We start from the raw sequence: 14,768 nt of genomic DNA, 5'->3' as shown, positions 1-14,768 counted from the left end.
GTGGGTCTGACGGGAGTCCACACAGACTTCGTACGGGAGCACCTGTTACTCTGGAGAGTCTGATTCCTGACATTAATTAGGAAGCCACCCAGAACCTATCACGATAGCAGGACGAGATGCGTTGGCTACTATTTCTGTGTCTGGTTGTGTCCCGCTGGTTGTGTCTATTAACTGACCGAGACTCGGGTCCAGCCTGCAAACCGAGGACGCTAGCGGCTGCCTGCTCACCATCGGTGGTTTGGTTTGAGGAGAAAGCGAGAGCCGTTTTCACGGTCTTGCTGATCAGATTTGTTCCCCGGAGTGGTCGGCTGCATCAGAACCCTCGGGAGTGCTCATTTGTCAGAGGACAATGGCCAGTGAGACTGTTTTACAAACAGACAACAACAGCAACCCCAAAACAGAGCAAAACAAAGAAAAAACAAAACAAAGCAAACCCCCCCCCAAACCTCGGCAAACACACGGTGTTTTATTTTCACTAAAAGTCATGGAGGCATGGGAAAAGGGGGTGAACACAAAAAACAAGCAGACATCAGTGAACTAAAAGAAAACAAGAAAGAAAACAAACCAACATGTGTATCTGCATGTAAGCATAGGAAGTTTAATTGGACAGAACATATGCCAAATTAGAGCAGCTTCAAGCATCGAGGCTGGGACTTGGTGATGGATGAGGCTTTCCATGCACAGAATTCATTCCATCAGGAAGAACATGGTACGTTAAATAATGCAGTGAGTCCAAGGACTATGATGAGATACCCGTTTAATGGGAACCTAAGCACGGCCCACCCGATTCAGAACAATTGGACCAGTCTTGGGATTTACAGCCACATGTGAAAACCGCGGTAACACTCAGGACTTCTGGGTTCTTTGTCATTTGTCAAAAACACTGTGAATTCAGCTCACTGAATGTGTTGGTCAATTCCATTCTGCCATTGGTCAGCATGTTCACGGCTTCTGACAGGAAAGTGTTTTACTCAAAGATTTGCAGAACTTCCTTCCTGTAAGATTTCAGTAGCATGGCAAGAACTGTGAGAGGAAGCTACGGTATTGATCATGAAAACACCCCACAAAGCCTAAGCTTGTCCTTCACCGGATTTACGGGAAAATGTTGTGGAAAGCAAACATGAGTGAAATTTGCCTAATGCTGAGTTTAAAAAAAAAAAAAAATCTATTTTTAAATAAATTCAGTAGGGAAAACAAGAGTTATTTTCCTGATGGAGAAATAAATATCCACCATGCAATTGAGCATAATCATCAGCTATCGATTATATGTCATGTTCCATACCCCATGCTCAGTCCCCGCCGACCTACCTTTTCTCTAGTCTTTCAACAATCCCGAAAGGATTTCCATTATTCCCATTTTGGAGATGAGAAAAGCAAAGTTTAAAGAGTTTAGGAAACCATCACACAGCTGAGAATTAATGAATCTTTTCACTTGTAAGTTCTATGTGGGAATGTTCACCATGGATTCCCCAGAATGCAGGAGGGTAAATGCCCAGTCTTGGCTAATAGAACTGCTAGAATTCCCTTAAAAACACAGTAGTTCCTAAGTTGGATCACTGTTCAAAGTTTCCAAGGGAACTCACAGCTTGAAGGAAGGGCTCCGGGGTATTTGGACAACAGCTTTCCCACGTTCTTGTGTGGTTGTGTGCTTTCCAGGTGCCCCCTCACCCCCAGCTGTCGCTGGAATACATGCATCCTTAAAAGGCAATGCTCCTCATTACCTAAGCACAGGAAGCTCGGTGGGTGGGTCGTGATTGATTCATGGTGAACCAGAAGCTGTTGGCGCGCCTTCCTCTCTCAAACCCCATGAACTTTTCTAGTCACAATGGGACTGGAACCAGTTCTCATTACCCCCTCCCCCTGACATCCTTGAAGTTGAGTATGCTGCATCACAGACTGGAGAAGCCCAAACACAGGTGGCCCGTCCCATGGGACCGTCCTCACGTGCTCAGTAAAGGCCCCCCTCGCGGCTCTTTCTGCTCTCCAGGGAACGGGGGTGTTGCCAGGGCCACCCCATAAATGCTGGATTTCCAGTGGTCTGTTGCCCACCAGGCCCTAGCCCCTGCTGCCTGTCTCCATCTTCTGAGACAGCACCGTGCCAGACAGATCATTAAAACCGGATTGCCCTGGGGGCGCCTGGGTGGCTCAGTTGTTAACCGTCCACCTTCGGCTCAGGTCATGATCCCAGGGTCCTGGAATCGAGTCCCGCATCGGGCTCCCTGCTCGGCAGGAAGCCTGCCTCTCCCTCTCCCACTCCCCCTGCTTGTGTTCCTGCTCTCGCTATCTCTCTCTCTGTCAAATAAATAAATAAAAATCTTAAAAAAAAAAAAAAAAACGCATTGCCCTGGTTCCCTATTTTCAATCTGTAGTGAGCATGACCGTTCTCTTTCATTTATTTTAACTGAACGACTTGTCTGAATTCTGCCTGAAGGCAATTTTACCGTGAAGAGTTAAATTTTTACAGTGAAAATACAGGCACACATATGTCTCGTGGTGAGTTGGCTTGCTTTAGCTTTTGAGCTGTGAATAAATGACCTGGTTTGGGGAGGATAGCAATTTGTAGGAGTCAGAATAGGGGTGCTAGGGAAGAGCTTCTCCGATTCCCGTCTCAACGGGAAGAGAGGGCACGCGGTCCGTTCGCTGCTGTTGAACCTGTCCCTCTCCTCACCTGCAGGAGCAGAGAAGTGACACCCCGCAATGCTGCTTTCACCGACTTCACTGACATCGCCTGTCTTGCACATCTGGAAGGAAGTCTTGCACAACCAGAATGAAGTGTGGCAATGTGAAACTGAAGAAATGGACGAAACAGAGCTATGCTTTGCTGGGTACATGCCAGTCACGGCTAAACATGCTTGGGCACCCAGCACTGTAAGAAGCTGCAGAAAATGCTCATGAGTGGCATGGGGAAGAGTCACCCATTAGCTAAGCAGCTAAGCCGTTTAGAAAGTTAATAATTGTTTATGGCAGCTTTGAATTGGGGGCTCTTAATTTAAGGAACAGTTCCAGATGATTTCTTTGCTTTTTTTTTTTTTTTTTTTCTTTTTGGTATGGCTTACATAAAGGGAAGTTAAGGCCTAGCACCCCGAGTTTGGAGGAACTGACAGGGTCATCGGACATTCTAGTGAAATTGTCTTTAATTGAAAATTCTGCAGTGACTACTCAGCCCAGCACGGCTCCTATCAGGACATGTGGTACCCAGACTCCTTCTCCTCTTTGTCTCTTTTCACTCACAGACGTTTAGAGAATTCTCATTAAAATTACTTAGAGCGAAACAGAGAGACCATGTTATAAAATAAACCTAGTTAAATACACTTTGTTGTATTGCCTCATTTGTGTGATGCATGGACTTAATTTTCCTCTCTTTGTGTCTTAACTATGTACATTAGGTGATGCTTGCCAATTAATGCAGGATGTCACATCCCCAATTGCTTTCTCTATCTTCTTAAACATTAAAAATAAATACATGCCATCTGTCTCATATCTTGAAAGCAATTCAAAATGGTTACTTTTGTTTGCTCAGGATTACAGCATAGTTTATAGCTTAGTGCCTCTGAATTGTAGGAAAGTTCTGTCTCCATTTCATAAATGTAACTTCATTTTTTAAAGTGCATCCCGTGGAAAGAGCAGAAGGCTCTCATGAGAGCTTGGACAAGACAGAAAACAGGGGTGGGTGGTGATGGAAACCTTGCTCTTTGGCATTTGAGAGAGCTGGACCGAGTGCTTAGCCTGCTGTTTCCCTGGCTGAGTGATCTCGGGAAATGAACTTTAACTTCGTGAAGCCTCAGTATTCCCTATCTGTGAAATGGGGTAACACCTACTGTGTGGCATGCTCTGGGAAACATATATAAATACACAGAAACTGAGAGAGAGAGAGAGGGAGGCAGAGAGAAAACATATTGCCTACCCAACTCCTGGTTAAGGCGCAGTACTAATCATCTTCATCATCACCCAAATTTGGGAGGGGAATAATTCAGTTTGAGAAGGAGGATTGTGGTGAAAAAAAAGTAGCTCAGAGTAGCAGAAGGTTAAATCCTAAGAAAGGAACTACATACGAAAGCTATGCTCTTTCTCCATAGCAATTAAAATATGAAGGTAAACAACTTGACTCCAATCACCCCCGCCCTCACTCCCCCAGGGGCACCCAGGTCAGCTGGGAAGTGCAGAATATGACTGGTGCCTCGGGACAACTTGAGACACTTTGGATCTGCCATGGCTACAATGGCACTTTTCAAAGAGTTTTTTTTTTTTTTAATTAAAAAAATGGTACGCCATAAAGCACCGAATGCCTGAATAACTTAACTGTAATTAAAGGGGCAAAGGGCAATTTGAGAACGTTTCATTTTCCATTCCAAGTCGGAGCAATTTTCCCAACAATACTTTCTACTGTAGCAAAAGAAAGTTTTCTAGATCTGAGCTGAGCGTTCTGAAAATGGTGAACGTGTAATTTGAAATCCACCCTATACTCACAAGACCACAGAATTGTAGTGCTGTATAAAATGCCAGACACATGTGACCTGGCCCAAAATATTTTAGCAATACGAAAATTGAGGTCCAGCGAAACACAGCAAATTGTCCAGAAGCACACAGCTAGTTCAAACAGGAACATACCCTTTGAGCTAGGTTTCAAAAAATTCGTTAAGCACACTGAAATTTTTTAGACTTCTATAAATATCCTCGGTTTACAGCTGATTCCTTACATGACGCGGCTTCTAACAGCCTTATTTGAACATAACTGAGCTGTTCGGCATAGTCTTCGCATGACAAAGTGGTCAAGTCTTACTAGTAGCCGAGAATGTATTATCAAGCCTTTATTTAGCTGTACTGTCAGGGCAATCCAACTATTAGTCATCTTGACATGTGCCTCAGAACACCACACACCCATGAGTCCTGGCAAAAATTACATCTGCTTCCTGCCGCCTCCCACATGGCAACTCTTTGCAAATTGCAGATATTTTTACTGCCGTTCTAGAAAGAAAATTACTTAACATTCCTAATCTGGGGAGGCATTTAAACTTCCCCTCCCTAATTATAAAATTAAAAGCCAAGTAGTGTAAACTCTGCACATGTAGCAAAATGAAGATCCGCTAGGAAGAGCAGTAGTGAGCAAGCGAAAATCAAAAACTTCTTGAAACAACGATGTTAGGAAGCTCATTCCTAAGGGCATTTCCGTCATCCTGCAGCCCCCTTCTTGTAGAAGCACATTGATTTTACCCTGTCACTACCGAGTCTGAATATGATCTGGAAATGGACTTGTAGGCAGACCAATTGTTACTCATCACACAGCGGAACCAAGATGAAGATCTCAAGCTACTCACACGAAACATTTCTGAAAACCAAAAGCTATTGTACTTTCAAACTCTACATTTAATACATCCTGTTGGCCCTAAAAATTACATATTTATTTGTATATTATATACATATTTATATCTTATATATATTTATTATATATATATATTTAAATATATATATACATAAAAGCATGTGTTGATCATGTAAACAATCTTTTACTTTCTGCCCTATTTTACTGGGCTGATCAGTAAATATACAGTTTATATAGAAGAGTGGGTTTAAGGCCAGGGGGTGACTTTTGGGCCGGCTCTGCCATTTCTACCCTCCTCAGAGCAACATCAGGTTCCTCTTTCCATGTTAGCTCCCAGGACAGGCTGTTTAAAAAGTCAGGGGGGAAAGACAGGCAAGTGGCTCTCCGAATTGCACAAGCGGTATTTCCCAAGGAGGAGCCAGGCTGACTAATAGAACAGGAATCTATTTCGACACCCTTGCCTCACGCTCCCCAAAAAAAGAACCACCAGACTCAAGATGCTGATAAGAATTCTTTTATGTTATTCCAATAAAAAATACATTCATACAGAAATATAACAATCTTGCAAAAAACAATTTCAAATAAAATCTTGTAAAACAAAATTTTACAAAAATCTTACAAAGATTCTTTAGATAACAGGGTGTTTCAAAAAAAAAAAAAAGAAATTTCACTAATAGAAATTTTTTTTTTAATGTCAAGCAAAAAGTTTCTGCTTGATTGAGGCTCAGTTATCACCTGAACAGAATGTAATTCTTTATGTACTTGCTTATTATGAAAATTACAGGCATTGACACACATGGCACCCAGCCCCACCCAATCAAACAACTTCATGGTGTTTCATAAGTGAGACAAGCCAGTGCAAGTTGTGGTGGTTGCTTTTTTTTTTTTTTTCCTTTTTTGTCTTTTGTTTACCTTCTTGCTTAATGGAATTGTTATGGCTAAGCAACACAGCAGGGCCAAAAAAGGAGTTTCCCCAAACCCAGCAAATCAAGTGCCTGGATTTGGAGTTGCCAAAAGAAAAGTGCATTTTCCCCTCAGCAAAATGAAGTGAGTTGTTCAGGTACGCGTATTCATCAGCCCAGATAAAAAACCAGTTATGTGAGCTTTCCTCATTGCTCATTTCCTGGAAGATCAAACAAAATACCAGCCCAGCCAGACTCATATGTGTATATATATATATATATATACATATATATAAAGAAAAGATCCACACCCACAAGCCAGCAGCTGGATGAAATATCAGCTGTCCATGCTGCAGTATGCCAATTCGGGGAAATTACTCGTTGGAAAAACTGGAAGAATCTATGTGCTGGAAAAAATAGCTTCATCTGCATAAAAAGTATTCTAAAAAAGAATCCCTGTGATTAGCTTCCTCTTAGGTTAGATGTTCTAATAAGGCTGAAATTCAAAATCAAATCCTTAGTGTGTCTGAGACCAATTAGTGGGCGAGGATTCCCTTCGTGCCACTTTTGAATGGCCGAAGATCCCTTATTCTGGACCTGCCAATAATGACGAGCAAACTCAGCAGTCTGGAATAGACTGGATGCCGAGGATCTGTGGCAAATCATTAAATTACAGATAAAGCCTTTATAAAAGTTATGGTTTTCATTTTTACCTCCTTTATGGCCATTCTGAAGTATTTCTTCACAGGCTGTGGAATTTTCTATCTAAACATTCTCATTTCTCCTTAAAAAAATATTTATATATTATCTATATATATATGTATATATACACACACACACACATACACACATACACATACTATACACACAAATATACATACACAAGAATTCCGCCCACTTTTTTAAAAAAAGTAATATACTTTCTGTATTACCAACAGATAGCTAGATAGATATGTGGAGCTTGTGCCTTTTAAGCAAATACATTAACATTGTTTTTTTATATTCTGTATCTTTAATATGTGTGAAAACGTTACATATTAAATACAGCCGGTGTGTGATCTATACAATTGTTGTGCAAAGTCTGTATGAAAGTCTCATGGTGGCAGAAATGGTCCGATTTTCCAATTATCATGTGTTTTCCACTTCAACACTGACAGTCAAGTTGTCTAAAATATCGAGTAAATACTGACTTGTTTGGGGAGTTTTATCTCTCTATTTGTCATTGTGAAGGAGGACTTTAAAGAGATTTTTTTTTTTCTGTATTATATATTGATACAGTACAATGCCAGGTGAAAAAAGAGCCTTAATAAAGCATGCATCACCCATACCCCTGTATGAGACCCCCACAGAAGGGGTCACTTGCATAAGGCACCATTATTAAGATCTACAGTGCATTAACAGCTAGAAAACCAGAAATTAGTCCTCAAGGCATAAATAAGAGAAACTTAGCTGCATGAGAAAACAGTTTCTAAGCTTTAGTGGTTTTATCCACCCAACTGAGAAAAATTTTAGGTTCTTAGTCTAACGTCACATTAGACTAGCAATTCCCAGCCCTAGCATTCTTGATACCCAACATATGCCCAATGTCTTCAAAGGGCATCAGGAAGTTCTCCAAAAAGGTAATTCAAATTCAGAATCATTTAAAAAATAATCCTATGCTGCACGACGCCTTTCTGAAAGGGGAGTGTTACAAAATCGCTGGGGGGAAGGTGGGGGAAGGATTGTGTATTACCAGGCCCAGATGGCTAGGGATCACTGAATTTGACCAATCATCTCTTAGCTGCTCAGTAACTGGAATCAACATTGTAGTCCTGATTTAAGAATGGAAAGCGGATAGTTTCCCAGACCATGCATTACTTTTAGTCTTACAAGGAAAAGTTATCAATGTGTTATATTTGTAAATACACAGCTTATACAACGGGTCACAAATGAGCTCTGTTGTAGCAAGTAAACAAGCTACTTGACACATTGCACGTTTTTTTTTTTTTCGTAGCTGCACCAGACACCGAAAGTTCTCTCGCACGGGGAGGGGCTCCCCTCCCCACACCCACTCGCCACTCGGGGGTCTTGACCACCCACTCCCGCCCTCCATGTTTTCCCTTCTTTTTTTTTTTTTTTTCCTAAGGCGCAGACCCCACCCCCCGGGAAATGATCGGTGGTCACCTCATCTCCTGGGATACTCCTCACACACAGAACATTCAAACTCCGCGCTTGCTGCCTCTTGCAGTCTCGCTACCGCAAGGGAAAAAAGACTCTGCCCCCGTCACACAGTCAGTAACTAACAGACCCTCCACAGACAGTCAACCCAACCATTAACATTCTCAGTGCACATGCTCACGGCAAAGGCTTAGGGACCACTCAGAAGATAGGTACCAGTGGCGAGTCCAGGGCCACCCAAACACCACACACCGCGGGTGCTCTGCCGCTTCTGACATGACGTTTTTCGCCCTCGAAAGACCTTCCAAGTAGAGGTCCTGGAGGCAACTGGGTGGGGTGCAAAATGGCATGCTTTGGCTGGAACACGCACCCTCCTTCCACGGCTGTCTCTCAGCCTGGAAGCCTTTTAGCCCGCAGGATTCGCCGCTCTGCTCCCTCAGAGGTGCCTCTTCATGTGCAGGGCCAGGTGGTCGGACCTGGAGAAACACCTGCAGAGCAAATCAGCACCCGACAGGTTAGGTCTCCGCCTTCCCCGAGCTACAGCCCTCCTGGCCTGCGCTCCCCCGACCCAAGCGCTCTCCGAGGCAAGGGGGGCATCCACTAAGTCACAGCCATTCCCTTTTGTGTTTCGGAAGTAGGAAACTCCAGTGGACGGGCAGATAAAGGAAGGACTCCAATCTGCTCTTTGGAGGATTTCACCTGACCTTATTACTCAACCGTCAAGTTTGCACGGCTGCAGGCCAACCTCCAGAAAGTATGAATGAACTCACTCGATGCTCATGCACCCAGAACCCAGCTCTTCCTAATTTGGACAACTGGCAGGTTACAGACTGTCTCAGAAAGGCCCCGGCTGAAGCGCGGGACATGGAAGCGCCTGGCTTCTTCACTGCCTCCCGCCCCTCCCGGGAGAGGCCATTCCGGGCCCTGCGCTTTGTGCACGTACCTGTCACAGTGAGAACATTTAAAAGGCTTGGCACCAGTGTGCTTTCTGAAGTGTCTGGTTAACTCATCGCTTCTTGCAAAACGCCACTCACACCCTTCCCATGAGCATCTGTAAGGCTTTTCTCCTGGGAAGAGAGCACACGACAGGCACACCGTGATTTCACTGAGTAGGAGGAGGTACGCAGCAATAGGACACACACAAGCCGCCGCACCGAAGTCAACTCATTCGCCAGCTCCGGGGCCGGCCTCGGTTAAGGACGGAGCCCGTACTGGAGGTGAAACGGCGGAGCCCCCTCCTGAGCCAGCCGGGGGGCCGCCAAGTGCTGCAGCCGGGACCTGGGCATGGCAGGGCCCACGGGACCGTCATCAGCATTACCCAGTAAGAATGACAAATGCTCAGCCTGGCGAAATACTTCTGAGGTGACGTGTCAGCCCACTGGACCCACAGCCCTGGCGGGGGCAGGGTTTTATTGCTCTCTCCATGGAAACGCTTTCTCTCAAGCACTTATTTTGTTCCTTACTCACTTCCCTGTGGAATGAGGCTTTGTACTTTCCTCCGGGAAACGACATTTCTCCAAAACTGAGGTCATGAGTTTCTGGGAAACCCCATCCTGAGGGCCTTCAAAGCACTTTCTAAATGACAATCAAGCGACCAAATCTACCTCTTCCATCAGTCAGACAATAAATATGAATTCACTACAAGTGCTACCTGAGGAAATTCAAGATGTTGTTCCAGCCAGTGCCTGAGTGGGCTGTCGGGACATACGGGGGTAGGGCGGGGGCGGACACCTGGGTCCTGACCCCGGCTCTGCCGGGGACCCCGACTTGAGGGCTCAGAGGTCCCCTCTCGTCACCCTCCCCGGCCAGGTCAGAGCTTACGTGACTCCACATGCAAGATCCCTCCCCTCTCCGGAACTTGGGTGACTCTTCACCCGGCTACCCCAGACTGTCACAGTAATTATTCAGATGGGACTTTCATCTGGGTTGTGGGCTTTCATTACAAAGCTGTTTTGTTTGTTTGTTTGTTTAAACTGGTATCAGAAAACAAAGGCCACGTGATACACAGAGAACTTCTCAGCAAGTACCCGGGGGTCAGTACTGCTTCCGGTGGAGCGCGTGGGTCAGGCTCCCACATCTCATGGCCCGGGGGAGCCCGCATGCTCCACACCCCCCAGCCGCCCCTTCCCCCCCAACGCTTGAGCTTCATTTCAGAAAATCGGAGGTAACTCCACATGACAGGGGGCCCCCCCCAGCGATCACGGGGAAGGTTGGAGTGAGTGAGGGATGGGGTGTAGGCGGAGAATGAGATTTACCTCATTTGTTTAATCTGAAAGTCTCACCCGTTCATCGGGCACACACGTCCAGTCCTTGAGCTCCCACTCTGTCCTCCCCAGAGACCCAACTCTTTTGGGGAAGCATGAGGTGAGGATGTGTCTGCTCTGCCAGCCTCCTGCGGAGCCCCGGCCCCCTCCCAGGGCTGGTGCATCAGTGGCGCCCACCAGCAGCCCACCTCCCGCGTCGCGCAGGAGGGACTGACCTGTGTGAGTGCGCTGATGTGCTTTCAAGTGGGAGCTTTTGGTGTAAACTTTCCTGCAGCCGTTAAAGTGGCAGCGGTGCACCCGCCTCCGGCCATCCGGGGAGGCGTCCCCACTGCCCTTGTCGCCCGGCTTTCCCGCAGTCCCACTGCGCAGCTTCCCGGGGGGGTGCAGCTCGCCTGGCACGCAGCCCCACAGGTGAGAAGGCTCCCTGCTCAGTTCTGGAGAAGACGGGGGCGTGGAGGTGACGGAGGAGCTCAGGGTCCCCGAGTTGACTAAGACTTCGCCGATGGGGTCGGAGGTAAACTTGGTGGTGGGAGAAAGTTCCTCAGAGCTGTCGGAGGCCTCGCTGCTCACGTCGGAGTTCAGGCTGTTGGTCTCCAGGTTGTAAGCAAAGCCGGGGCTGTTCAGAGCATCCTCGGGGGGACTGGAGGAAAGCTTCAGGTCCGGGTCCTCCTTTTTCTCCCGAGCCAGGATGATTTTGGTCCACAGATCTTCCTGGCTGTCAAACTTGATTTCGGAGGCTGACACATAGCAGGGTTCGCTCTGGAGGTAACGTTCCAACTCCAGGCAGGTCTGTGCGAAAGGAACCACAAGAAGGCATGTGATCGTGATGACGACTGACAATGGAACTGAAAGCACGTTTCCAAAAACATGCAGGAATCAAGGGCAAACAGACTGTGGCCATGGGGCTGTAAGAATCGCGTCTCTAGGAACGGATATATGCAATCAGGAGAAGGACCAGTGGCCACAAGGACTCCAGGCCTTCCCAGGTTGGACCAGTGGCCACAAGGACTGATGGTCTCACCAGGCCACCTTTGTCATAGTTACCAGTGTTGACGTGACTACTGAGTTTCTGTAAACCACACAAAGAAAACCAGCCTCAGACACATGCCCCCCGACAGGTTTAACCAGATCATCTGACGGTCTCGAGAACCATGTGCTTTAAGGAATGCCCCGGACACCCTCCCTTCTCACGCACAAGACAGAAAGGCTGCACTGCACGCGAGGCAGTGTGTTCTGACATTGCATGTGTCCTTCTTTAGCGACACAGCTGAGAGCACAGGGCCACACTCAGCCAGCACACGCCGCTAGCGGACGGTCTGTGTTCAGGGACATCAATGGAGCTGTTGGGAGAAACCACCCTGTTTCCTGTAGTGCCCGACCTAGGAGGCTTTCAAAGAACGCCATTCCCAAGTGCGGGGCCATGCTCGCACACAACTTTAATGACTTCCACAGTGGTCAGAGAAAAACAAGAGCTTCAACAACAGGAGTGGAGAAATAATTCCAGAATGGCCATCTGCTATTGTAAACGATGCAGGAGGGGAAATTCCTCCCCAGCCCTGCTGGGAGTCCCACAATGGACAAGAACTTTATCTACTGGCCAAGAGTACAACTGTATGAGTCATCACTCTGTTTCTTTCACGCAATGCCAAAGGAGACTTCCTTTTGAAATTCTGACCGGCGGCCAAAAAAGGACCCGGTTCAAATGTACATGCAGTGTGTCATGGACAGTGCCCCTCCCCAGCCCCACAACCAACCTTTCAAGAAGCTACAACTGCCGAGAGACCAGCATCCCCTCTCCCCACCATCTCAAACTTTCTAGCCACTGGAAAAGAAAAACGGTAGGAAACATTTTAGGATTAAATTATGTCTGCCCTTATCTTTACTAGGATCAAGTGTCTGCATGTCCATATAAGGCTGTCTATACAACTGCAATTCTACAGAATTAAATTTCTACAGCAAACTCTGCTCTTTTTAGCAAATCATTTTCAGGACTAGCAAAGCCTACCCAAAGGGCTCATGCTTGCTTGCTTACTTAGCAAATGTGCCTGCTATAATATAGCACATACCCTCCCCCTCCCCAGACTCGTCACATAGCCAGCATGAGCAAGCAAAGGGGAAAAAAACAATCATTGTTTTCTCTTTACCCCTAAAATTAGACGTCTGAGTTATAGTGCATACCACAGTGTTCTGAGAAAACAGTATTCTGAGGAGAGAAGGCAAGGTGTTTTATTGATGCGCCAAAGAAAAAGGAAAGCACATTTACTGAGATCTTGTTAAACTTTAATAATCTGGCTAATTTGAAATCTCCATTATGCTGATAAGCACTGGGGACCAAAACGTAGCTCTCCGAGAGTTTAAAAGCCTCTGAAGAGGACCGGGAGCTCAGCCTGGCTTGGGGCCCAAATCCCAAATGCCCGTAGGAAACTACTTAGATCAATTTCAATCACGTCCTAGGGAGCAGCTTCTTTAGGAGGAAAAGCGGGGGGGAGGGGAGAGGAAGGCAGGATAGGGCTGGGAACAATTAAGCAGGCATGTGAAGGTTGCAACACTTTGCATTTCATCTCTTTTAAAAGCTTTCTAGGCTTTGAAACACAGAATATATTTGATCTGCTAATTCACTTTGTGACAAAAAGCAAACAGCCTAGCAGGGCAGAGAGACAGCCCCCACCCCTCCTCCTATCTTTTTAAAGACAATGAGACAAGTGTCAGAATCTCTCTCCCTTCAGGCAATCCTAACGAATTGGGGGAGGGGGGGTTAACTTTCTTAAATGTCCAATGTCAAAAATTCCAGTTCTACTAAAAAAATGCCGGAAACCGAGACTCTTCTTCTCAAATTCAGACTTGAAGCAATTTGGACGGGCTCATTGTCATATGACTGATAAGTCACTGGTTGTGCAAACATTGTTGGCTTTTTTTTTTTTTTTTTTTCTGGTCAACAAAAAAAGCAGGTAAGAAAAACAAGGCAGATCGAAACAAATCTTAAGGATTCCAAAGGGGAAAAAGAAACTGGAAATGACCTAGTAGAGAAAAAAGGAGCTGGTGGATGCTTCACGGGTGACATTTTTAATTAAAAACAAAAACAAAAACAAAAACAAAAAACCCAACTCTGTACAAACACCAAAAAAGCAAAAACAAAAACAAATTCCCCATTAAAAACAAAACAAAACCCAACAACCCTTGGCAGTCCAGGCAAGTTCATATGACAAGATCCAGCTGTGGAGTCTGGAGCTGGTACAAGGCACCAAACTTCTGCCAAGGGCTCGGGCCGGGATCAGGCCGCGGAGCTGGGACTGCCCTCGAGAGGATGCAGTCCAGAAGCCCCAGAAACGGGCGAAAACGCTCGGAGAGACCAAGCGCTGCGGCGCCCCGCTCATATGACAACTCCACTTCACGCCGTCAAAGGCCCCTTTAAAGTGCCTTCCGCACGCAAGCAGCACAAAGTACGTTTTAAGACTAATTATTTTAATTTTTTAAAAATTTACCCGAACCATTAAAAAAAAAAAGAAGAAGAAGAAGAAGAAAAAGAAATGCACCTCCAACCACACACCATCCTGTCCGTGCGTGCATGCACTCCCTCCTCGGTGCACCGGGCACCTGGCACACGAAAATTCCTATTTACCTGTTGCCAGTATTCCTCCAGGGAGGGCAGCGCCGAGAAGTAACCAGTCTCGTGCACAATCTGGAGTTCCTGGAAGATGCTGCACATTGGGAGTACATCCATGTCGGGTTGGAAAAGACAGTCACTGCTGTTGTGAAAACAGGGAGGTGTGCGGTCTGGAGTCGGGAGCGCAGCAGTCGTGCCTGCAGCGCCGGGGAAAGTTTCATGCAAACTCAGTGCACAGCAATTAGGCGCCGCGGGTTCGGATCCTACCGGAGCCCAGAGACGCGCTCGCGAGCCCACACAATATTTGCAAACACCGGACTGACTGCAAACGTAACCCCTGCAAAACTTCCCTATTCAAAGCTCCGCTGCCAGCCTCCCCCTCCTCCCCGCTGGCTCCCCCCACTCCCTCCCCCCACGTGACTCGCCCGCGCCCGCCCCGCGCACCGCCCAATCACGCTGCGCCCGGCCCGGGGGCTGCGCGCCGGTGATGTCAGCTCCGGCCAATGGCAGGCGGTGACTCA

At 46.5% G+C, this 14,768-nt stretch overlaps 2 protein-coding genes across 4 annotated transcripts in view; one reads left to right on the top strand and one right to left on the bottom strand.

The window, feature by feature from the left end:
- Nucleotides 1-464: 464 nt before the first annotated feature.
- On the bottom strand, nt 465-14,642 carry KLF6 (KLF transcription factor 6). 3 transcript variants are annotated; one of them, XM_064592141.1, is made up of 4 exons: nt 14,263-14,610; nt 10,859-11,432; nt 9,323-9,446; nt 465-995 (listed from the first exon to the last, which is right to left on the bottom strand). In XM_064592141.1, the coding sequence occupies exons 1-4, from the start codon at nt 14,362-14,364 to the stop codon at nt 968-970; spliced, it is 828 nt and encodes a 275-aa protein (XP_064448211.1). In that variant the 5' UTR covers nt 14,365-14,610; the 3' UTR covers nt 465-967. The 3 variants fall into 3 exon arrangements, with proteins under 3 accessions (XP_064448211.1, XP_045730447.1, XP_064448212.1); XM_045874491.2 differs by lacking the exon at nt 465-995 and adding an exon at nt 5,819-8,867 and having other exon boundaries at nt 14,263-14,642; XM_064592142.1 differs by lacking the exons at nt 465-995; nt 14,263-14,610 and adding exons at nt 5,819-8,867; nt 11,839-12,004.
- LOC135364301 (translation initiation factor IF-2) overlaps nt 14,363-14,768 on the top strand; it is a 29,965-nt gene continuing 29,559 nt past the window's right edge. The window contains exon 1 of the mRNA XM_064590302.1: nt 14,363-14,369. Coding sequence (XP_064446372.1) covers nt 14,363-14,369 — 7 coding nt within the window. The remainder of the gene's footprint in view (nt 14,370-14,768) is intronic.

Source organism: Mirounga angustirostris, unplaced genomic scaffold, assembly GCF_029215605.1.
Source record: "Mirounga angustirostris isolate CCGP_5_RB_7025 unplaced genomic scaffold, mMirAng1.0.hap1 SCAF_5, whole genome shotgun sequence".
Classification (NCBI taxonomy): Eukaryota; Metazoa; Chordata; class Mammalia; order Carnivora; family Phocidae; genus Mirounga; species Mirounga angustirostris.
Note: the sequence above shows the minus strand (reverse complement) of the source record. Positions and strands in the feature narration are given on the sequence as shown.